This window comes from Ovis canadensis, chromosome 4 (assembly GCF_042477335.2).
Source record: "Ovis canadensis isolate MfBH-ARS-UI-01 breed Bighorn chromosome 4, ARS-UI_OviCan_v2, whole genome shotgun sequence".
In the NCBI taxonomy this organism is placed as follows: Eukaryota; Metazoa; Chordata; class Mammalia; order Artiodactyla; family Bovidae; genus Ovis; species Ovis canadensis.
Window position 1 is genome coordinate 20,310,752 of NC_091248.1, and position 23,772 is coordinate 20,334,523.

Genomic DNA, 23,772 nt, shown 5'->3' on the forward strand with positions numbered 1-23,772 from the left:
CATCTCCATAAGGATCTCCAGCTTGGGCTGTTTTCTGGAATTCAGTGAGCAAGTCCCTTCCTGACAAGCAGATGGGGCACTTGGATGTGAGCAGAAATGGATGTGCAAAGGTAAAGCCTTCTAGCAAGCAGTTGAGGGGAGGGGTGGATTACTTGGTTTGGGCTTTCTGTCAATCCCTGTTATACAACACTGAGAAGACAAGGGTCCAGGGACATCAGTTAGCACACAGTAGACTGCCCCCATATTTAGTAAGAAAATGACTTGCCTGCCTGCTACATCAAAGATTATCAGAGGTTCCTCTGGAGAAATGACCAGGTATCCTTTGGGAGCCAGGGAAAGTCCTGGGCTCCAACAGTTTTCAGTCCTCTTACCATCATTGGTTTGGTAGCCCCAGGTCCCCTCTGGGACTGAGGGTGGTTCCTCTTCCAGTGATCTTCTCATTTTCATATCAAGCAGAGTCCCGGTGGACTTTTCCCATACAGGCAGCGTTTGTTTTTCCAGTCACCCTATTGGCCACACTTAAAACAGCAGATATTTTCTCAATGAAACAGTGGCTCTGATCCAGGCTTCTTGGTTCTTGTCCTCACCATGGTTTTCACAAGGATGGGTAACCCTGAGGTGGTGCAGGGGTTAGGGCTGCCTCTCGTAATTGTGCTGTTAACTTTTGAATCCTTTTTGCCTTTTCAACCCTATCACTATTGTTAAATACCACAAAGGCCAAATCCATGAGCTGATTTATGGGGATCTAGGGTTTCACTTTCACTTTTCACTTTCATGCATTGGAGAAGGAAATGGCAACCCACTCCAGTGTTCTTGCCTGGAGAATCCCAGGGACGGGAGAGCCTGGTGGGCTGCCATCTATGGGGTCGCACAGAGTTGGACACGACTGAAGTGACTTAGTGGCAACAGCATCAGGGTTTTCAGGTCCCCAGATGGGAGTTAACAGATAAATGGTCCAGATGACTGTCCCCACTCAGAACTGGGGGGAGTAGGATTTCCCAGCTGTCGATCTCAGGGAGGTGAACTTGTAAGGGGATCATCTGAAACATCAGGCTCCTGAAGGGGAAGAAGGTACTTTGAAGGGATGTGAACCAGGCATACCTGGCTGGAGTTCTTTAGACCTGGATTTTGGAGTAGGGTCATGGACCTTTGGATGGATGGGACTTACTCCCCCTGCCATTTTCCTTTCCTTTTACAAAATAGGCCCAGCTGCAAGATGGTATTGTAATTCAGTCACCCAACTTTTTTTTTTTTTTTTTTGCCACATCTCTTGGTTTCCTAGTATGTATTGAGATCATGCAGTATTGCAAAAGAAAATTAATTTCTTTTTCTTAAACCATCCTGTCTAAATTTTCTCCAGGTAGCTAATATGAATCCTAGCAGGGAGTCCTTCAGGATGCTTGTAGTTGCCCGCATCTTTTGTTGGGATGTTTTGATAGACAGGGGTCTGATTGATCCTTGTCAGATGGTAGTCATTTGTCCTGGCATTCTCCCAGTGTCAACAGTGGGGTCCCTGTGAACACCTGAAATCTGCCACGTTGGTTAGCCTGAGGAGGCCCCTTGGATTAGTTAAGAAAAGGAATAAAAGGCAGTGGGGGAAGAAGCGACCAGAATCCCAGGGCCTAGATCCTTTAGAGACAGAAGGAGGAGACCTCCCTGAGCCAGCTGAACAGATTACCTTTATCACTGAAAGAAACAAATAGAGCTGAAGGGTATCTCTCCTCAGGATGTGGTCCATGTGATGTTGAGGAGGGCTGTTGTTGCTCAGTCAGTAAGTCATGTCCACTCCTTGCGACCTCATGGATGGTAGCATGCCAGGCTCCTATGACCTCCACTATCTCCCAGAGTTTGCTCAATCTCCTACCAATTGAGCAAACTCTGGGAGATAGAGGACAGAGAAGAGCTACCTCTTCACAGAATTAAAAGAGGCAAAACCCAATCTGCCGGCAAAGCCAGCAAGCAGGAGCAGGGATCACTAGATAGTCCAAGAGGTCAAGAGAGAAGGAGGATACGAGAGAAATCTAGGACAGGAGGGAAGGTGTACAGTCATGATGCTTCCCAAGAGACATTTGTAAGCCCACTACCTCCTCTCAGAGGTTGGAAAAATCTGCATGTGACCTCCACGAGACAAGTGCTCACCCACACTCCTGTTCAAGGGTGTCTGGGCGCCCCACCAGATGTGACGCTTAAGAGGAAGCATGACACCTGGCTTGGCATCACAATTGATGATGGGGCTGAAATAAGGAGGAAGACTGAGTGGGACTAGGAAGGTGCGCAGCTGCAAGCTTCCTAGCAGGGAGGACCTGCAGCCCTCTGGAGGGAAGTGCTTGTCCACAGCGTTCCCTTGGGGGTGCAATGATGCTGTAAGCCCCACAAGTGTTCGGGGAGGGCCAGGCTACAAATCTGGAGGAGGATTCAGGGAATTCCCCAGTTTGGGCCCTCTCGTAGTTCCAGCATCCTGGAACAGGGGCTGGGATGAAGGATGAGCAGGGAGGGGAGGAGCCACAGGGGAAACTCACCCAAGCAAGTTGTCAGTTGCGTGTGACAGTCTTTATTTGAATGTCCGGTGGTCATCTTGTGGAGCTTCTCAAGTTCACAGAGATAGAACGATAGAGGAAAGCAAAAGATCGAGGGCCCTTGGCCTTGTGGGCTCCTTCACAGCCAGAGAACTGGTCTCTGCCAGATCCTGCAGGCAGCGTGACCTACTACCTAAGGGGCTACTTGAATCTACATGGCTTGTGACAAGTCCCCATCACCCTTCAGAGGGGGATCTGTAGCCCAACAGGTGGATGCAGATTACGCTCTTTGAGGCCTCTGTGGGGCTCTCTATTTGTGGGGCATGGGCTTTCTAGTCGTAGTGTGTGGGCTCTCTGGTTGTGGGGGATGGACTCTATTTGTGGTGTGTGGGCTCTCTAGTTGTGGTGTGTGGGCTCTCTGGTTGTGGGGCATAGACTCAATTTGTGGTGTGTGGGCTCTCTGGTTGTGGGGCATGGACTCTGTTTGAGGTGTGTGGGCTCTCATTGTTGTGTGTGGGCTCTCTGGTTGTGGGGCATGGGCTCCTAGTTGTGGGGCATGGGCTGTCTAGTTGCGGGGGATAGGCTCTCTACTTATGGTACATGGACTCAGTAGTTGTGATGTGAGAGCTTAGTTGCCCCTAGCCATGTGGGATCTTAGTTTCCTGACCAGGGATCAAACCCATTTTTTTTTTTGCATTGCAAGGTGAGTTCTTAACCACTGGACCACCAGGGAACTCCCCTAGAAATGTCTGAGGGATTTTAATTGTTGATTTTTATTTTTAATTCAATGTGTCAGAGAGTGTGGTTTATATAATTAATTTTTAAATTTGCTGGCTCCTTTAGAATCTCTAAAAATCTTGCCCTTTGACTATTTTTATTTCTGAAATACTAATTAAACATTTAATCAGTTCAGTTCAGTCACTCAGTCATGTCTGACTCTTTGCTACCCCATGATTTGCAGCATGCGAGGCCTCCCTGTCCATCACCAACTCCCGGAGTTCACTCAGACTCATGTCCATCGAGTCAGTGATGCCATCCAGCCATCTCATCCTCGGTTGTCCCCTTCTCCTGCCCCCAATCCCTCCCAGCATCAGAGTCTTTTCCAATGAGTCAACTCTTCACATGAGGTGGCCAAAGTACTGGAGTTTCAGCTTTAGCATCATTCCTTCCAAAGAACACCCAGTTCTGTTCTCCTTTGGAATGGACTGGTTGGATGTCCTTGCAGTCCAAGGGACTCTCGAGAGTCTTCTCCAACACTACAGTTCAAAAGCATCAATTCTTTGGCACTCGGCTTTCTTCACAGTCCAACTCTCATATCTATGCACGACTACTGGAAAAACCATAGCCTTGACTAGATGGACCTTTGCTGGCAAAGTAATGTCTCTGCTTTTTAATATGCTATCTAGGTTGGTCATAACTTTCCTTCCAAGGAGTAAGCGTCTTTTAATTTCATGGCTGCAATCACCATCTGCAGTGATTTTGGAGCCCCCCCCAAATAAAGTCTGACACTGTTTCCCCATCTATTTCCCATGAAGTGATGGGACCGGATGCCATGATCTTCGTTTTCTGAATGTTGAGCTTTAAGTCAACTTTTTCACTTTTCTTTTTCACTTTCATCAAGAGGCTTTTGAGTTCCTCTTCACTTTCTGCCATAAGGGTGGTGTCATCTGCATATATGAAGTTATTTATATTTCTCCCAGCAATCTTGATTCCAGCTTGTGCTTTTTCCAGCCCAGCGTTTCTCATGATGTACTCTGCATAGAAGTTAAATAAGCAGGGTGACAATATACAGCCTTGACGTACTCGTTTTCCTATTTGGAACCAGTCTGTTGTTCCATGTCCAGTTCTAACTGTTGCTTCCTGACCTGCATACAGGTTTCTCAAGAGGCAGGTCAGGTGGTCTGGTATTCCCATCTCTTTCAGAATTTTCCACAGTTTATTGTGATCCGCACAGTCAAAGGCTTTTGCAAAGTCAATAAAGCAGAAATAGAGGTTTTCCTGGAACTCTCTTGGTGTTTTGATCCACCTGATGTTAGCAATTTGATCTCTGGTTCCTCTGTCTTTTCTAAAACCAGCTTGAACATCTGGAAGTTCACGGTTCACGTACACAGTTATTAGGGTTTCTCAATTTATCATCCATATTTTTAGCTTGTATAGTATCAATATATGCAGATCTTTAAATGTTTATAGCCCAGTGTTTTAGGTATCTTTATATGATTTGTCAAACTGTTCTTCGAGGATGTGATGTCTGCAGTTCAGCTAGTCTGTTCACTTCATGTTTTAACTTTGGTGCCATTTGTTTTTCTGTTTCAATGGCTGTACTTTCCACCTCCAGCATTTCAAGTTGGATCTTTTTCTCTAAATCTCCACTTATTCTTTAGTCATGTCTACTGGGCTTTGTTCTGTAATTTCCTATTCTTATTTACTACTTTAATACTTTGAGATATATTTCTTAATTTTGTTTGTAAATTTTCATAATATGTGTGAAAACTGCTTGTATCCATATCCTTCACAAAAATAGGTGTTATTGCTCTTTAATTTGTATAGTGAGTATAAAACGCTATGACACTATCATGATTGCAGTTTGCCTAGTACTAGTATCTCTGAGCATCGTTTTCTATATTTATTATTCCTTCTGAGATGTTCTATTTCTGTTTTTTACCTGTTTTTCTAAGTTGTGTTCTTATCAATTTCTAGTAAGTTCAAGTACTCTAACTCTGATTATGTATATGAGTAGTTTTCCAGTAGTGATCTAGGGACTCCTGGGAGTCCTGAGTCCCTTTCAAGGGGTCAATAAGGTGAAAACTATTTTGTAATTATACTATGATATTATTTACTGATTTAGCTGTGTTGAGATTTGCAGTTATAGTAGGTAAACTACTGTGGAGTAATCCACAATTACCCAAAAAAGCTGTTAAAATGTTTCTTGCCAACCAACTACATATCTCTATGAGGCAATAAACCAGCATGTTACATGTCATTGAATGCACAAGCTAGTGTACGAATCCAGCTAACTTCTCTTAAACCAGACATTAAACAGCTTTTCAAAGTATAAAACAATACTACTCTTCTCATTGATTCTTTTTGAAGAGTGTTATTGTGCCTAAAAGGGTTTTTTAATATTACGGCCTGATGAGTTTTTACCATCTTAAATTTGATTAATAAACATTTTTAAAGTTTTTCAGTTTGAATATCTAGTAATTTAAATATTGGTAGCTACATCCTACATAAAAGTTCTTTGATGGGTTCTTAGGGATTTTTAAGAATGGATATAAAGGGATCCAGAAACCAAAACTTTTGAGAACAGCTCCTGTAGATTTTTCTGTCATTTTTTATCATTTTTATTTTTCTAGAGCCATATATATCATCATTTAAAGCTTCTGATTTTTGCATGAGAATTTGATTTTGTAAATTGTTGCAAGGGTTCCCTTCAAGGACTTGGAGTTATAGTCGTGGCTAAGGTGAGGAATACACAGTAGGAGCAGCATGGGGATCGGCATGGACTGAACCTGGAGGAGCCCCGTTCAGGCCTCCTGTGCTCTGTCCTTCCAGTGTGAGGCCACACTGAAACTCTCCCTTATTTAGTGGTGAAAATCCAGTAGCCTGTGTGCTGACTCTATCCAAGCATTGATTGGGAGCTAGTCATAGAGGCTGACAGCAGAAGTCCCAGACTTCAGAGGCGCAGGGTTTACTTCCTTGGGTGGGAACCAGTTTTATCATGTGGGGAACAATGCCTGTTCAGATGGAAATGTTTACCAGCCAAGGGCCAGTCCTGTAGGCAGCCTCCAGCCTGCAGTGTTCTCTTTTACACAACTTGTTAATAACTCTTTGACACCTACACGTGGATCCTGAGTTGCTGTGTGTGTTAATGTGTACTTCTCCCAAAGTTAAGGAGCACTCTTCAGCAGAGGATACTCTTGACACAGTTTTTGAGAGCTTTTTGCAAGTATTGCAGCTTATATTCAGGCTTCTTTCTATGGAAGGCAGTAACATGATACATGCCAGAATTCTTGAAAGAAAAGGGAGTTCCTTTTTGATCCATGAATAGGGAACACTTGCTTTGCAGTCCTTGTGGTGAGCCTTGCCCCAGCTTCCAGCTTCATCTAGTGAGGTTCACCTTTTTTTTTTTTTTGAGGTTCACTCTTCTGCATGGTGCTTGTATCACATCACATAGCTTTGATGTGATCAGTCATGATACAATCATTATAAACCAATTATTTATCATATAGCAATGTATGTATCAGTAAATATATGATGTTTTTAAGATTTATGTTGAAATGTGGCATTTTCAGGTTTCTTATTCACAGTTTCATGGACCTTTTTGGTGTGGGGACACAAATCTTTCTTCAGCTTGCAGAGCACTGTCCCTTTTTGTCCCTGATTAATTTCTTCTCTTTCTGTCCTTTCCTGGAACTCCTTCAGTTTGACATTGTATATCTGGGATCTCTCTTCCTTTTCGCTTACTTTGCTCTTCTAATTTTGCTCTGCACTACACAAGAATTCTATTACTTCATTTACAAACATATAATCATATTTTTAACCTCATTTTCATTTAATCAGTTACTTTAAAAATTTTTAGTATTTGTATTTTAAAATTTTTCCAGAATTATTTTCATATTTACCATCTCCTCTCTCCTACAATAGCTTCATACTAGTTTTATGGATATATTTTCTATATTTACTAGTTAGAATTTTAGATATTTACAAATGATTCCTACACTAATTTCTTTTATGTTATTTTCCCTTGTTTTTTCATTTTCACATTTTTCTTTAATGCTCCTGTATTTCCCCAGAGTTGGTTAGGAAAATCTGGTTTTCACTCATGATTGTAAGTGAAACTGGTAGTTTTCTCACTAATTATAAGCTGTCTGATGCCAGCCTTGAAGACAAAGCCTGACAGTAGCTCAATCTGTGCATTTACCTTTGGCTCAAAGGAACAGGTAGGAAAGTAAACGGTGGTGGCTGTCATCTCAGTGCTGGTGGTGAGTGTCACTGCGGCCTGAGAGCCGGGAACAGCCCCGTTTTAGCAAAAATACCAGCAGAGCTCCCTGTCTTGGAAAGTAAACTTTTCTGATTTTTAGTATTATAGATTTCTTATCATTTTTCTATTTCTTGTGTCATTTTAGTGTGATTTTGAAATGGATAGGGGGAAAAAGGCATTCTCAGTTTCAGATGTTATAATTAAACTCAAGGGACTTCCTGGGTGGCTCAGAGGAAAGGATCAGCCTGCCAAGCAGCAGACACAGGTTCCACCCCTGGATCGGTAAATCCCTTAGAGAAGGAAATGGTAACCACTTTAACATCCTTGCCTGGGAAATCCAATGGACAGAGAAGCCTGCTGGGCTAAGTCCATAGGATTGCAAAAGACATGACTTAGTGACAAAACAATAGTTGAACTCAATACAGCTTGTAGATACATTAGAAGCATGCTTTATTTTTTTTTTTTTTGCCTATTGTTACATGACTAATTTCTTCTAAGATAAATATTTGAACTTAGAGAAGTTTCCCTTCTGAGTTTGAGGCATCAGGACATGGTAATAAAGGGCGTAGCCTCTGGGCCAGGCTCCTGAGCTGGAGTCTCAGTTTTCATAGCATAGACATTAGGCATGTTATGTAATCCCTGCCTCCCTCAGTTTCCTCATGATAGATGTAAAGATTATCCAATATTAATAAATTAAAGAGATTTAAATGAGTTACTGTTTGTAAATTGCCTCTAACAGTGCCTATAAGTCACTTGTAACTGCTAGACGAGTATTTGTTAAATTAAAAATAATATGTATATACAGCTATATATATAAAAGCATACAGTTGACATTTGAACAACATGGGTTTGAACTCTGTGGGTTCAGTCATACATGGATACTTCTAGCAGCAAACATGATCCACCCCCTGGGATGCAGAGCCCTGGATACAGAGAAACAGGTAAGGAGGACTGACTATAAATTACACATGGATTTTTAACTGTGACTGGCCGGGGGGGTGGAGGCGGGGTGTTGGCATTTATAATCCTGTGTTGTATCGTTCAAGGCTTAACTGTATTATGAATTTATTCCAAATAATAATTTGTCTTGAAGAGTTGAGATGTATTTGAATTGCTTAAATAACCGTCACTGTTTAATTTTTTGCAGCTTATCGTGAGCCGCATTATTATTACCAGTTCACAGCTCGATATCATGCAGCTCCCTGCAACAGTATCTATAATATTTCTTTTGAGAAGAAACTTCTTCAGATTTTAAGCAAACTTGTTCTTGACCTTTCATGTGAAGTTTCCTTACTTAAGTCTGAATGTCATCGTGTTAAAATGCAAAGAGCTGGTTTGCAAAATGAATTGTTTTTTACATTTTCAGGTAAGTGTATGCAATTCTTTAAGGAAAACGAAGTTAGAATGTGAACTAATTCTAGAGATGTGTTGTGAATTACCAGAAGCGTTTTTAGAATGTAAATACTATAGATCTGAATGTTTCATATTCTTTACTTTCATGTCTTAGTTCTAATAGCCCTCAAATAAATTTCTGTTAATTCATGTACTTAATGAAAAGTTTGGATTCCCAAATAACTTAAACATTGCTATCATAATTTACTAGAGAATAGAATTTAATATAAGGAATATCTATCACAGTATTTAGCTACCAAGATTTAATTTGTAAAACCATATAATTATATAATAAATAGGCTAATAATGTAGAACAGAGAGAACGTTCTAACAGCTTAGTGTGTTTTTCCTAATAGTGCAGAGTAAAAGCCCAATATTTTCTGGAAAACCAAGAATTGGACTTCATATCTGAGGGCTTAGATTTATAAAGGGTCTGTTTATGAGTTAGCATTTAGGAATAACCATGCATGTTTTTAATGAGTCCCGGTGGCAATCTCAGTGTGCTGTTTGCTGTTTCCTTTCCTTCTTCCTTACTCTCTGTCCTTGATTCATTTATTTTCGGTGTTTGATTGCACCTACCCGTTTCTCTGATACTCCCTTTGCCTTTTTTTGGTACATCTAGAATTGAATGATTAGATATGAGTGAGAGATGTGAGGCTTTCAGGGAAAAGAATATGTTGGGTTCAACACCATTTTCCAGTCTTTTGTCTTCTTTACTCATTTTCTCTTCTGCCGAAAACTTTGAGAGTTGTTTTCCAGTGTCTGAGGCAAACTATGAAAGACGAATTATGACAGATGCTTTCCTTAGCTTATCACAGACCCACTGTTAGCATTCATAAGAGTTATGGGGTATTTGTGCCTGGTGTATTTAATAAGTGCTATCAGTAGGTATTTAATATTTACTTTTATATTTTTAATTGGAGGATAATTTCTTTATAATTTTGTGGTGGTCTCTACTGTACACCAACGTAAATCAGCCTTAATTACATATGTAAGTTCCCATATATACACTATACCTTTTCTCAACATCTTCTCCAGCATTTACTGTTTGTAGATTTTTTGATGATGCCCATTCTGACTGGTGTGAGGTAATAAACTCATTGTAGTTCTGATTTTCATTTTTCTAGTGAGCAACGTTGAGTATCTTTTCATATGTTTATTGTCCATCTGCATATTATCTTTGGAGAAATGTCTGTTTTGGTCTTCTGCCCATATTTTCATTGGACTGTTTGTTTTTCTGATATTGAGCTGTGTGAGCTGCTTATAATATCTTGGAGATTAACCCTTTGTCAATTGCTTCATTTGCAATTATTTTTTACCATTATGGGAGTTGTATTTTCCTTTTGTTTATTGTTTCCTTTGCTGTGCAAAAGCTTTTAAGTTTAATTAGATCCCATTTGTTTATTTTTATTTTTATTTCCGTTACTCTAGGAGGTGGGTCAAAGAAGATCTTGCTGTGAATTTATGTCAAAGAGGTATTGCCTAAATTTTCCTCTAAAGAGCTTTACATTTTCTGTCTTTACATTTAAGTCTTTAATCCATTCTAAGTTTATATTTGTGTATGATGTTAGGAAGCATTCTAATGGCATTCTTTTACATGTAGCTGTCCAGTTTTCCCAGAACCACTTATTGAAGAGCCTGTCTTTTCTCCATTGTATATTCTTGCCTCTTTTGTCAAACATAAGGTGCCCATAGGTGCATGGGTTTATCTCTGAGCTTTCTGTCTTGTTCCATTGGTCTATATTGCTGTTTCTGTGCCAGTACCATACTATCTTGATGACTGTAGCTTTGTAATATAGTCTGAAGTCAGGAAGAGTGATTCCTCCAGTTGTTTTTCTTTCTCAGGATTGCTTTGACTCTTTGGGTCTTTTTGTATATCCATACAAATTGTGAAATTTTTTGTTTTGCTTCCATGAAAAATGCCATTGCTAGTTATATAGAGATTGCATTGAATCTGTAGATTGCTTTGAGGAATCCTTCCATGCCTGGGATAAACTCCACTTGATCATGGTGTATGATCCTTTACCTGTGTTCTTGGAGTCTGCTAGAATTTTGTTGAGGACATTTGTGTGTATGTTTGTCAGTGATATTAACCTGTAATTTTCTTTTCTGTGGTATCTTTGTCTGGTTTGGTATCAGGGTGATCGTGGCCATGTAGAATGACCTTGGGAGTTCTCCTTCCTCTGCAGTTTTCTGGAAGAGTTTGAGCAGGATAGGTGTTAGTTCTTTAAATGTTTGGTAGAATTCATTTGTGAAGCCATTTGGCCCTGGGCTTTTATTTGTTGGAAGATTTTTCACTAAAGTTTGGATTTCAGTGCTTGTGATTGCTCTGCTCATATCTTCTGTTTCTTCCTAGTTCAGTCCTGGAAGGTTGTACTTTAAAGAATTTGTCCATTTCTTCCAGGTTGTTCATTTTATTGGTAAATTATTGTATGTAATTGTTAAGATTCTTTATACTTTGGCATTGTCATAACTTTCCCTTTCTCATTTTTAATTTTATTCATTTGAGTCCTTTCCCTTTTTCTTCATGAGTCTGTCTAATGGTTTGTAAATTTTATTTTCTCAAAGAACCAGCTTTTAGTTTTATTGATCTTTGCTATTGTCTCCATCATTTATTTTTCATTCTTTTCTGCTCTGATCTTTATGGTTTCATTCCTTCTTCTAACTTCAGTTCAGTCGCTCAGTCATGTCCGACTCTTTGTTACCCCATGAATTGCAGCATGCTAGGCCTCTCTGTCCATCACCAACTCCCAGAATTCACCCAAACTCATGTCCATTGAGTTGGTGATGCCATCCAGCCGTCTCATCCTCTGGCGTCCCCTTCTCCTCCTGCCCTCAATCCCTCCCAGCATCAGGGTCTTTTCCAATGAGTCAACTCTTCACATGAGGTGGCCAAAGTACTGGAGTTTCAGCTTTAGCATCATCCCTTCCAAAGAACACCCAGGACTGTTCTCCTTTAGAATGGACTGGTTGGATCTCCTTGCAGTCCATGGGACTCTCAAGAGTCTTCTCCAACCCTACAGTTCAAAAGCATCAATTCTTTGTTGCTCAGCTTTCTTCACAGTCCAACTCTCACATCCATACATGACCGCTGGAAAAATCATAGCCTTGACTAGATGGACCTTTCTTGGCAAAGTAATGTCTCTGCTTTTGAATGTGCTATCTAGGTTGGTCATAACTTTCCTTCCAAGGAGTAAGCGTCTTTTAATTTCATGGCTGCAGTCACCATCTGCAGTGATTTTGGAGCCCCAAAAAATAAAGTCTGACACTGTTTCCACTGTTTCCCCATCTATTTCCCATGAAGTGATGGGACCAGATGCCATGAGCATAGTTTTCTGAATGTTGAGCTTTAAGCCAACATTTTCACTCTCCTCTTTCACTTTCATCAAGAGGCTTTTGAGTTCCTCTTCACTTTCTGCCATAAGGGTGGTGTCATCTGCATATCTGAGGTTATTGATATTTCTCCTGGCAATCTTGATTCCAGCTTGTGTTTCTTTCAGTCCAGCGTTTCTCATGATGTACTCTGCATAGAAGTTAAATAAGCAGGGTGACAGTATACAGCCTTGACGTGCTCCTTTTCCTATTTGGAACCAGTCTGTTGTTCCATGTCCAGTTCTAACTATTGCTTCCTGACCTGCATATAGTTTTCTCAAGAGGCAGGTCAGGCGGTCTGATATTTCCATCTCTTTCAGAATTTTCCACAGTTTATTGTGATCCACACAGTCAAAGGCTTTGGCATAGTCAACAAAGCAGAAATAGATGTTTTTCTGGAACTCTCTTGCTTTTTCCATGATCCGTCAGATGTTGGCAGTTTGATCTCTTTTTCCTCTGCGTTTTCTAAAACCAGCTTGAACATCTGAAAGTTCACAGTTCATGTATTGCTGAAGCCTGGCTTGGAGAATTTTGAGCATTACTTTACTAGCATGTGAGATGAGTGCAATTGTGCAATAGTTTGAGCATTCTTTGGCATTGCCTTTCTTTGGGATTGGAATGGCCACTGCTGTTTTCCAAATTTGCCATTTAGTGATATGTAAGTTTAAAGGATTTGATGTATGTATATATTGCAAAATGCTTACTATGATATATTATATACTGTAATAAGGTTAAGCACATTGATCATCTCACATAGTTACCATTTATTTATTTATGCAGTAATGAACTTTAAAAATCTACTCTTTTAGCAACATTCAGATATACAGTACAGTATTATTCCCTGGTGGGTCAGTTGGTAAAGAATCTGTGTGCAGTTCAGGAGACTGAGGTTCCATCCCTGGGTTGAGAAGATCCCTTGGAGAAGGAAATGGCAATCCACTCTTGTATTCTTGACTGGGAAAGCCCATGGACAGAGGAGGCTGTCGTTCTACAGTCCATGGAGTTGCAAGAGAAGGACAGGACTTAGTGACTAAACCACCACTGTTATTAATTCTAATCACCATGCTCTACATCAGGGCTTCCCAAACCCAAACCCCTTGTCTTGTTAGGAAGTAGTGTGCACCGCAGGAATTGAGTGGTGGGTGAGTGAGGAAGCTTCATCAGCTGCTCTCCATCACTCACATTACCACCTGAACCATCCTCACCTGGATCTGTGGAAAAACTGTCTTCCATAAAACTGGTCCCTTGTGCCAAAAAGGTGGGAGTAGGGTGCTTTACATCACATCCTTGAACTTGTTTGTATTCTTCGTCCTCTTCCATTCATTTCCCTCATCCTCCGCCTCTGGCAATCACCAGTATGTTCTCTTTTTCTAAGCAGTTTTTTGCAGATTCTGTGTGTGAAATCATATGGTATTTGTCATTCTCTGTCTGACTTGTTTCACAAATGCCATTAAGTTTTATCTATGTTGTTACACATGGCAGAATGTCCTTCTTTTCTTATGGTTGAATAATATTCCTGTTTCATGTGTGTGCACCATATTTTTTTGATCCGTTTATCTGTTGATGTACTCCCAGGTTGTTTGTCTGCCTAAGTATGGTGAATAATGCTGCAGTGAACATGAGAGTACAGATATCTATGAGACAGTGATTTCATTTCCTCCAGATATATATCGGTTTATATCCAGAAGTAGAATTTCTGGATCATATGGTAGTTCTTTTTTTTTTTTTTTAAATTTTGAAGAACTTCCTTACTATTTTCCTTAGTAATTATACCAATTTATATTCCCACTAATGTTGTACAAGAATTCCCTTTTCTCCACATCTTTGCCAACACTTATCTCTTAGATAATATTCATTCTAACCGGTGTGGGTAATCTGTCATGGTTTTGACTTTCATTTCCCTGATAATTTGTGATTTTGAGTACCTTTTCACTTACCTGTTGGCCATTTGAATCCCTTTTTAGAAAAAATTATCTGTTCAGGTCGTTTTCAGTTTTTAATTGGTTTATTATTAATTTTTTTTTTTGCTTTTGAAATGTGTAAGTTTCTTATATATTTTGAATATTCTTGTCTTACCAACCTTATGGGATTATCAGATGTTTTATACAATTCTCTAGGTTGTTTGTCAGTTTGTTGATTGTTTCCTTTGGTGTGAAGAATCTTTTTTCAGTTGTATGTAGTCTCATTTGTGTATTTTTTTTTTCATTGCTTGTAATTTGTTGTCTTATTCATAAAGTCATTTCTAACACCACTGTTGAGGAACTTTTTCCCTGTGTTTTCTCCTAGGAGTTTTACGGTTTAGGTTTACACTTAAGTCTTTAATCCTTTTTGTGCTTATTGTGAGTGGTATAAGATAGGAGTATAGTTTCATTCTTTACATTTGAATATCCAATTTTTCCAATATTGTTTATTGTGCAGAGTACCTGTTCTCTGCTAAGTATTCTTGACTTTCTTGTCAAATATTAGTTGACCTTACATGCATAGGTTTATTTCCTGAACCTTCAGTTCTATTCCATAGGACTGTGTGTCCGTGTTTATGCCAGTACCATATTGTTTTGACAACTACACCTTTGTAGTATAATTTGGAATTAGAAGTGTGATACTTCCAGCTTTGTTATTTCTTAGGCCTGCATTAGTTATTTGGATTGTTTTGTGATCCTATACAAATTTCAGGATATTTTTCTGTTTCTGTTAAAAAATACATTGGAATTTTAGGAGAGATTGCATTGAATCCATAGATTGGTTTGAGTTGTATTGCTATTTTAATAATCTTAATTCTATTCAATTTATGAACATGAGATAGCTTTACTTATTTGTGTCTTCTTCAGTTTCCTTCATCATTGTCTTATAGTTTTCATTGCACGGATCTTTGCCTCCTTGTTTAAATTTAATTCTACATATTTTTTTATGGTATTGTAAATAGGATGGTTTTATTTCTTTTCAGATAATTTGTTATTAAATAGAAATTATACCAATTTTGGATATTAATTTTACATCCTGAAATGTATCCGAATTTTTTTTTTAAAATTTTTATTTCTACCAGTTTTATTGCTACCAACCCATCTCCTCCCACCCTCCTCATGCGTGTGTGCTCACTCATGTAGCCCCATGGACTGCAGCCCACTAGGCTCCTCTGTCCATGGCCTTTTCCAGGCAAGAATACTGGAGTGGGTTGCCGTACTGGGTTGCCATTTTCTTCTCCCCAAATTCTCTTAATAAGTGTTAACAGTTTTTGGTGCAGTCTTTAGTCATATGCAGACAAAGACAGGTTCACTTTTGTCTTGCTTAACTAGCTAGGACTTCAGTTCTCTTATCATAGGGATAATGACAGTGGGCATCCTTTTCTTGTTCCTATTCTTGATTTTAGAAGAAAATCTTTCAACCTTTCATATTGAGCATGATCTTAGCTGTGGACTTGCTATATATGGCCATTATTATGTTGAGGTTTATTCATTCTGTATCCAATTTTGAGATGTTTTATTTTGAATAGATGTTGGATTTTGTCAAATACATTCTTGCATATATTGAGATGACCATATGGTTTTAATTTTTTCATTCTGTTAATGTACTGAATCACATTTATTTACATATGTTGAAACTTCCTTGCCTCTCAGAGATTAATTGCACCTGCTCATGTTGTTTGAAGCTTTTAACCTGCTATTCATTTTGGCTTGGTACTATTTTGTTGAGAATTTTTGTATCTATATTCATCGTGAATATTGGTCTGTAGGTTTTTATTTTTTTTTTCCCTGTTAGTGTTCTTATCTGAATTTGATATCAGGCCTTGTAAAATCATTTGAGCATGTGACCTCCTCTTCAGTTTTTGGAAGTTTGAGAAAGATTAACATTAGTTCTTCAAATATTTAATGCAATTCCCCAGTGAAGCCATCTGGTTCTGGAGTTTTGGGGTGGAGGGGTGTTTGGTTACTGAAGTAAGTAAGTAAGTGAAGTCACTCAGTCGTGGCCGACTCTTTGAGACCCCATGGACTGTAGCCTACCAGGCTCCTCTGCCCATGGGATTTTCCAGGCAAGAGTCCTGGAGTGGGTTGCCATTGCCTTCTCCAAGGTAACTACTAGTACTTACTAGTAGGTCTCTTCGGCTCCTGTGTATTTGTATAGTATCAGAGTAATGTCTTCTCTTTAATTTATAATTTCACTTATTTGGGTCCTTCCTTATTTTTTATTCTAGCTAAACATTGTCAGTTTTGCTTATCTTTTCAAAAACTAAGTTTTGGTTTTGTTAATCATTTCTATTTTTCTATCTCTATTTCATTTATTTCTGCTGTAATCTGTCATCTCCTTTCTTCTGCTAATGTTGGCATTAGTGCAATTTTTTTAAAATTCTTTGAGGTTTAATATTAGGTTTTTTATTTGAGTTCATTTTGCTTGATGTGCATTCAATTTGTTTCTTTCAAAGAATTTTGAAGTTTGCTGTCTACCTTTAGGTCTCAGATTCATTTTGCGTGAATTTTTGTATATGCTGTGAAATATAGGTCCAACCTGATACTTTTGAATGTGGATGTACAGTTGTCCCAGTACCAATTTTGGAGAGACTTTTTTTCTCATTAAATTGTCATGGTACCCTTGTTGAAAGTTATTTAGCCACAGATATGTGGGTTTATTTCTGGACTCTTAATTCTGTTTCATTGTATGCCTGTCCTTGTGCCAATATAACACTCTTTTAATTATAACATTTTAATAGAAGCTGTGCTGTGGTAATATTTGAGATTGGAAAGTGGCAGTCCTTACATTTTATCCTTCCTTTTCAGCATTGTTTTGGCTATTTGAAGTCAGTTGCAGCTCCATGTTTTTTCACACTTGGTTTTCCATTCCTGCCAAACAAGGTCATTGGGTCGAGAGAGGGATTTTGCTAGGCATTGTGGTAGATATTGAATCTATAGATGTCTTTGACCAGTATTACCTGCATAACAATTTTGTTTTTGAGTCCATGAGCACAGGATATCTTTACATTTGTTTAGGACTTTGTCTTAGTCTATTGGGCTGCTGTAACAAATACCATAAACCGGGTAGCTTATAAACAATGGAAATTTGTTTTTCACATTTCTGGAAGCTGTAATTCTGAGGTCACAGTGCCACCATGTTTGGCAGGAACCCTCTTGAGAGTTACAGATTTTCATTATGTCCTCACATATCAGAAGGTCTAATGATTTCATTGAGGCTCTATTCTTGTGACTTAAGGACCTCCTACAAACTCTGTCTCCTAATATCATCATAATGTACATTGGGATTTCAATATGTGAATGGGAGAGGATATAACATACTTAGACCATAGCAGACTTCTAATTTCTGTCAGCAATGCTTTGTACTGTTCAATGTATAAGTCCTACACCTTTTGATAAAGTTATTACTATGAATGTTTATTGTTTTGAAGCTATTTAAGTGCAATAATTTTATTTTTTCCATTGTTCATCACTAGTGTATAGAAATTTGTTGTTTTTTTTAAATGAATTTTGTATCTTGGTTTAATTAATTAATCATGTCCCACCACTCAAGCTATTGGGTCCATGGTGTTCTTTATTGGAAGATCATCAGTTACTGATTTGGTCTCTTTGTTATATGCCTATTCGTATTTTGTCTCTTCTTGGGTCAGTTTAGATAATTTATATTTTCATCTGTTTCATCTAGATTGTGTCTTAATGATTTTTGGCATACAAATGTACATAATATTCTTACAATCCTTCTTATTTATGAAAGGTAGATAATAATGTCTTCTACTTTCATTTCTTGTGTTTCTTTGTCTAGGTGTTTGTCAATTTTGTTGATCTTTTCAAAGAACCAATTTTCATTTTCTTTTATTTTTTTCTATTCTTTATTTTATTTAAATCTCATCTTCTCTGTTCTTCCTTCGGGCTTCCCTGGTGGCTCAGAGGTTAAAGCAACTGCCTGCTATGTCTTCATTTATTTTCTTTGCTCATTTCTTATTTTTAGTTTTATTCATTTCTGTTCAAGGTTTTATATTTTCCTTCTTCTGTTTTCTCCTATTGAAGTTGTCCTTTTTTATTTTCCTAAAAGTAGAAGCTTTAAGTATTGATTTTGTTTTTCTTCTTTTCTAATTTTTTAATTTGGCACTAAGTTTTTCTCTAAACACTGATTTTACTGAATCCTGAAAATTTTGATAAGTGGTATTTTTGCTTTCATTTACTATAAAATATTTTCAAATTTCTCTTGAGACTTCTTTACTTGTGTGTAACATACTAGTCTGTTATTTAATGTCCATGTGTTTTGGGACATTCCAGGTATCTTTCTGTTACAGATTTCTAGTTTAATTCGCTGAGAGCATACATTGTATAATTTCTATTTTTAAAAAATCTTTAAAGTATTTTTAAAGGCCCAGAATGTGGTATGCCATGGTGAATGCTCCATGTGAGCTTAAGAAGGATTTTTATAGTTGGATGAGATATTCTGTAATTATCAGTTGGGTCCAGTTGATTGATTGTGCTCTTCAGGTCAACTGTGTCCTTACTGATTTTTTTGCTTTTTAGAGTTGTCAGTTACTGATACATGTTGATGTTTCAATGTGAATTTGTGGGTTGTTTTTTGTCCTTATAGTTCTGTCAGTTTTTGTCTCATGAATATAAACAATGTGTTTTAGGCTCGTATACATTAAAGCCTGTTATGTCTTCTTGGAAAATTGACTCCTTTACCGTTATATAATGACCTTATTTTTCTGTGATAATTTTTATACCCCTGATATCTCTTTTGTCAAAAGTAAATATTGCTTGTTCCAGCTTTCTTTCGATTCGTGTTCACATGATATATTTTTTACACCTCTTTACTTTTAGTCTTATCAGTGTCTGTGTATAAAGCAGGTGGTTTGTAGACAAGATATAATTAGGTCTTTAAAAAATTCATCCTGACATTCTGTCTTTTAATTGGTGATTTTAAACCATTGACTTTAAGGAGTTGGATTAACATTTACCACATTCATTACTGTTCTGTATTTGTTAACCACTTGTTTCTTTTTTGTCTTCTTTTTCTGCCGTTTCTGGTTTTGATCAAGCATTTATATGATTCCATTTGTTTCTCTTAGCATATCAGTTATAACTTATTTTTACTCTAGGTGGTTGCCCTATAGTTTGCAGTAGACTTTTACAACTAATATAAGTCTGCTTTCAAATAATGCTGTACCATTTCATGGGTAATACAATCACTGTTAAGGCTTCCCTCATAGCTCAGTTGAGTCTTCCCGGATGGCTCAGATGGTAAAGTGTCTGCCTGCAATGCGGGAGACCCAGGTTTGATCCCTGGGTTGGGATGATCTCCTGGAGAAGGAAACGGCAATCCACTCCAGTACTCTTGCCTGGAGAATCCCATGGGCGGAGGAGCCTGGTAGGCTACAGTCCATGGGGTCGCAAAGAGTTGGACACGACTGAGCGACTTCACTTTCACTTTCATAGCTCAGTTGGTAAAGAATCTGCCTGCAGTGCAGGAGATCTGGGTTCAATTCCTGGGTCAGGAACATACCCTGGAGAGGGAAATGGCAACCCACTTCAGTATTCTAGCCTGAAGAATCCCATGGAGAGAGGAGCCTGGCAGACTACAGTCTAAGGGGTTATAAGAGTCGGACATGACTTAGTGACTAAACCGCCACCACAATCACTTTACAATAGAATTGCAAAGTGTGTCCTCTCTTCCCCTATAAAAATGTAGTAATTCATTTTACTCATCCATAAATTTTAGTCAGTTAGTACATTGTTCACATTATTATTTTGAACAAGCCATTGTCAAATAAGAAAAATATTTATATTACCTTCTTTTATTCCTTCTCTTATGCTCTTCCTATATTTTATTTATTTTTTAAAAAGATATGTATTTTAGTTATTTACTATTATTATTGGCTGCATTGGGTCTTCTTTGCTGTGCACAGGCTTTCTCTAGCTGTGGAGAACAGGGGCTACTTTTCATTGCAGTGCAGGGGCTTTTCATTGTGGCAGTTCCGCATGTTGCGGAGCACAGGCTCTCGATGCCTGGGCTTCTGTAGTTGTGGCATGCAGCCTCAGTGGTTGTGGTGCGTGGGCTTAGTTGCTACAAGGCATGTGAAATCTTCTCAGAGCAGAGATTGAACCCATGCTCCCTGTGTTGGAAGCACGGAGTCTTGACCACTGTACTTCCAGGGAAGATCTGAGTTTTAGGTACATAATATTTTTCTTCTTTATGAAGAACGTCTTTTAATGTTTCTTGCAAGGCTGGGTTTCTAGTGACAGATTCTCTCAATTTTTGTTTTTCTGAGAAAGTCTTTGTTTTTAACTTCAGTTTTAAAGAATCATTTCATGGAATTTAGTATTTTAGTTTGCTGGCTTTTTTTTTCCCTTTCAATACTGTGTTAAAAGTCATTCACACTACTCTCTTCTTGTTTGCATGGTTTCCAAAGAGAAGTCTGATATAATTCTTTTATTTTTATTTTTTTTCTATTTTCTTATTGTGGTAAAATACATATAACATAAAATTAATCTTAACCATTTCAGTTATACAGTTAAGTTGTACTAAATTCTTTCGTGTCTATTTGTTTTCATTATTCGTCTCCAAAACACTTTCATCTTGGAAAGCTGATATTCTCTTTTTGTTAAACAATAAGCTGCTAATATCACTGCATCCCCTAGCACCTATCATTCTACTTTCTTATCTATGTGATTTTAACTAAATTCTCATGTAAGTGGAATTGTACAGTAGTTTTCTTTTTGTTCTGGCTAATTTCACTTAGCAACAGGTCCTCAAATTTCATCCATGTTGTAACATATGGCAGGATTTCCTTCCTTTCCGAGATCTAATAATAGTTCATTCTGTATGACACATACATTTTGCTTCTCCATGGATGCACCAGTGGCCACTTGGGTTGTTTTCACAGTTTACTGTTGTGGCTAATGCTGCTTATGGGTGTATACGTATCTCTTGGAGACCCCACACTCAGCTCTTTTTTGGGTATATACTCAGTGGTGTATTTCCTAGGTCATAATGGCACTTTTTTATTGAGGAACTGCTGCACTGTTATCTGCAGTAGCTACAGCATTTTACGTTCCCACTAACAGCGCGCAAGAGTCCCAGCTCACCACACCTTCACCAGCTTGTTATTGTCTTTTATTTTCATCGTAATCATCCTAACGGGTATGTGATAATGTCTTATTATAGTTTTGATTTGCATTTCCCTAGTAATTGGTTTTGTTAAACATCTTTTTCTGAGCTTGTGGGCCGTTTGTACATCTTATTTGGGGAAATATCTATTCACGTTCATTGCCCATTTTTTTTAATCTGTTTGGTTTTTTATATTGAGTTTTAGGAATTCTCCAAATATTCTGTATCTTTATGCCATAGCAGATATGCAATTTGCAAATATTTTCTCACATTCTGTAGGTTGCCTTTTGACAAATTATGTTTTGATACACATATTTTTTTTCAAATTTTTGTCTACTTTTTCTTTTATTGCTTGTACCCTTGATAACATATCAAAGAAACCATTGCCAAGTCCAGTTAAGCTTTTGCCATAAGTTTTCTTCCAAGAACTTTGTAGTTTTAGCTCTTATATTTAGACGCTTGATCCATTTTGAGTTAATTTGTATATATGCTATTAGTTAAGGATCCTAAATCATTCTTTTGCGTGTGGATATCCAGTTTTCTCAGCACCATTTATTAAAAGACTGTCCTTTCCCCACTGAACAGTCTTGACACCTTGTCAAAAATCATTTGACCAATTATGTAAGAGCTTATTTCTGTGTTGTCTATTCCATTAGTATATATTTCTGTCTTTATGCAAATAACACACTGTTTTGGTTACTGCAGCTTTGTAATGAACTATGAAAATCAGGAATTATGATTTCTAGCTTTAGTCTTCTTCAGGAGTTTTGGCTATATGAAGTCCCCTGTGATTCCACATGAATTTTAAATTGGATTTTTCTGTTTCTGGAAAAAATGTACTTGGGATTTTGATATTGATTGCATTGAGTCTATAGATTTTGTCTGGCATTGACATTTTAGCAATATTATATTTTCCAATCTATGAACATTGGATGCATTTGTATTTACTTATATCTTCTTTCACTTTTAATTATGCTTTGTAGTTTTCATGATGTAAGTCTTTCGTCCCCTTGGTTTAGTTAATTCCTAAGTATTTTATTCTATTCTTTTTGACGCTATAATAGTGATTCCATTTGTAATAACACCAAACAGGTATTTCCTATAGTGCATAGAAATTCAGCTGATTTGCATGTTGACTTTGCATCGTGCAGCTTTGCTGCATTTATTTATTGCTTCTTACAGTTTTATTTTTGGAAACTTTGAATGTCTACATATGAGATCATGTCATCTGTGAATGGAAATAATTTTCCTACCTCTTTTCCAGTTTAGATACTTCTTATTTTGTTTTCCTGCCACAATACACTGGCTAGAACTTCATTACTGTCTTGAGATATAATGGCAAGTGTACGCCTTCTTGCTTGTTCCTTAATGTAGAGGTGAAGTTTTTAGTCTTTTGCTCATCAACATGATGTTTGCTATGGATTTTCATATATGGTTTTATTGTTCTCTGTTATTTTCCTCCTATTCCTATATTTTTTAGCCTTTTTCTTCATGAAATTGTATTGATCTTTGTAAAATGCCTTTCCTGCGTCAAATGAGATGTTCCTATGGGGTTTTCCCCTTCACTCTTCATGTGGTATATAACAATGATTAATTTTTTTATGTTGACCCGTTCTTGAATTCTGGCAATAAATCCAGCTTACTCCTGGTATATAATCCTGTTAATAAGCACCTGAATTCGATTTGTTAGTCTTCTGTCGAGTTTTGCATCAGTGTTAATTAGGATTATAATCTGTGGTTTTCTATTCTTACAGTGTCTTTGTCTGGCTTTTATGTTCAGATAATGCTGGTTTTCAAAGATGAGTTTAGAAGTGTTATCTCCTCTTCAACTTTTTAGAAATGTTTGAGAAGACTGGTATCAGTTCTTCTTTTGACTGTTAGAATCCACCACGACAGTCATCCAATTTGGGGTTATTACTGTGTTATTAATAACCTCTATTTCCTCAGTTATCTTCTTTCTGACTCTTCTATCCATTATTATGAGATATTGAAGTCTCCAAATAATACTGTAGACGTGTGCATTTCTCTTTTGAATTCTGTTAATTTTTACTTCAAAGATTTTCATGGTCTGGTTTATATGTAAGTGTTTATAATTGTTACATATTCTTGCTACGTTAAACCTTTTATTAACATATAGTATCTTCATTTGTCTCTTACACGGTTTCTTGATTTTAAGTCTATTCTATCTCTCATGAGTATAGCAACTCTTAAGTGAGACATTATATAGTTGGATTATGTTTTTTATTCTTTCTTAAATCTTTATCATTTGGTTTGAGAATTTAACCCATTTACTTTTAAATTGATTATTGATAATGCAGGATTTACCTATGCCATTTTGTTACTTTCTTTTTGCTTTTGTTTTTTGTTTCCTTCATTATAGTCTTTTTTGTCTAGTTGACTTTTTGTAGTTAAATGTGAAAT

At 37.7% G+C, this 23,772-nt stretch overlaps 1 protein-coding gene across 5 annotated transcripts in view; it reads left to right on the plus strand.

Moving 5' to 3' along the window:
• The window catches only part of ZPBP (zona pellucida binding protein), a 129,003-nt gene that overhangs the window by 33,618 nt on the left and 71,613 nt on the right, over positions 1 to 23,772 (plus strand). For all 5 annotated transcript variants that reach the window (XM_069587326.1, XM_069587325.1, XM_069587328.1 and 2 more), the window contains one exon: positions 8,645 to 8,863. In XM_069587326.1, coding sequence (XP_069443427.1) covers positions 8,645 to 8,863 — 219 coding nt within the window. The remainder of the gene's footprint in view (positions 1 to 8,644; positions 8,864 to 23,772) is intronic.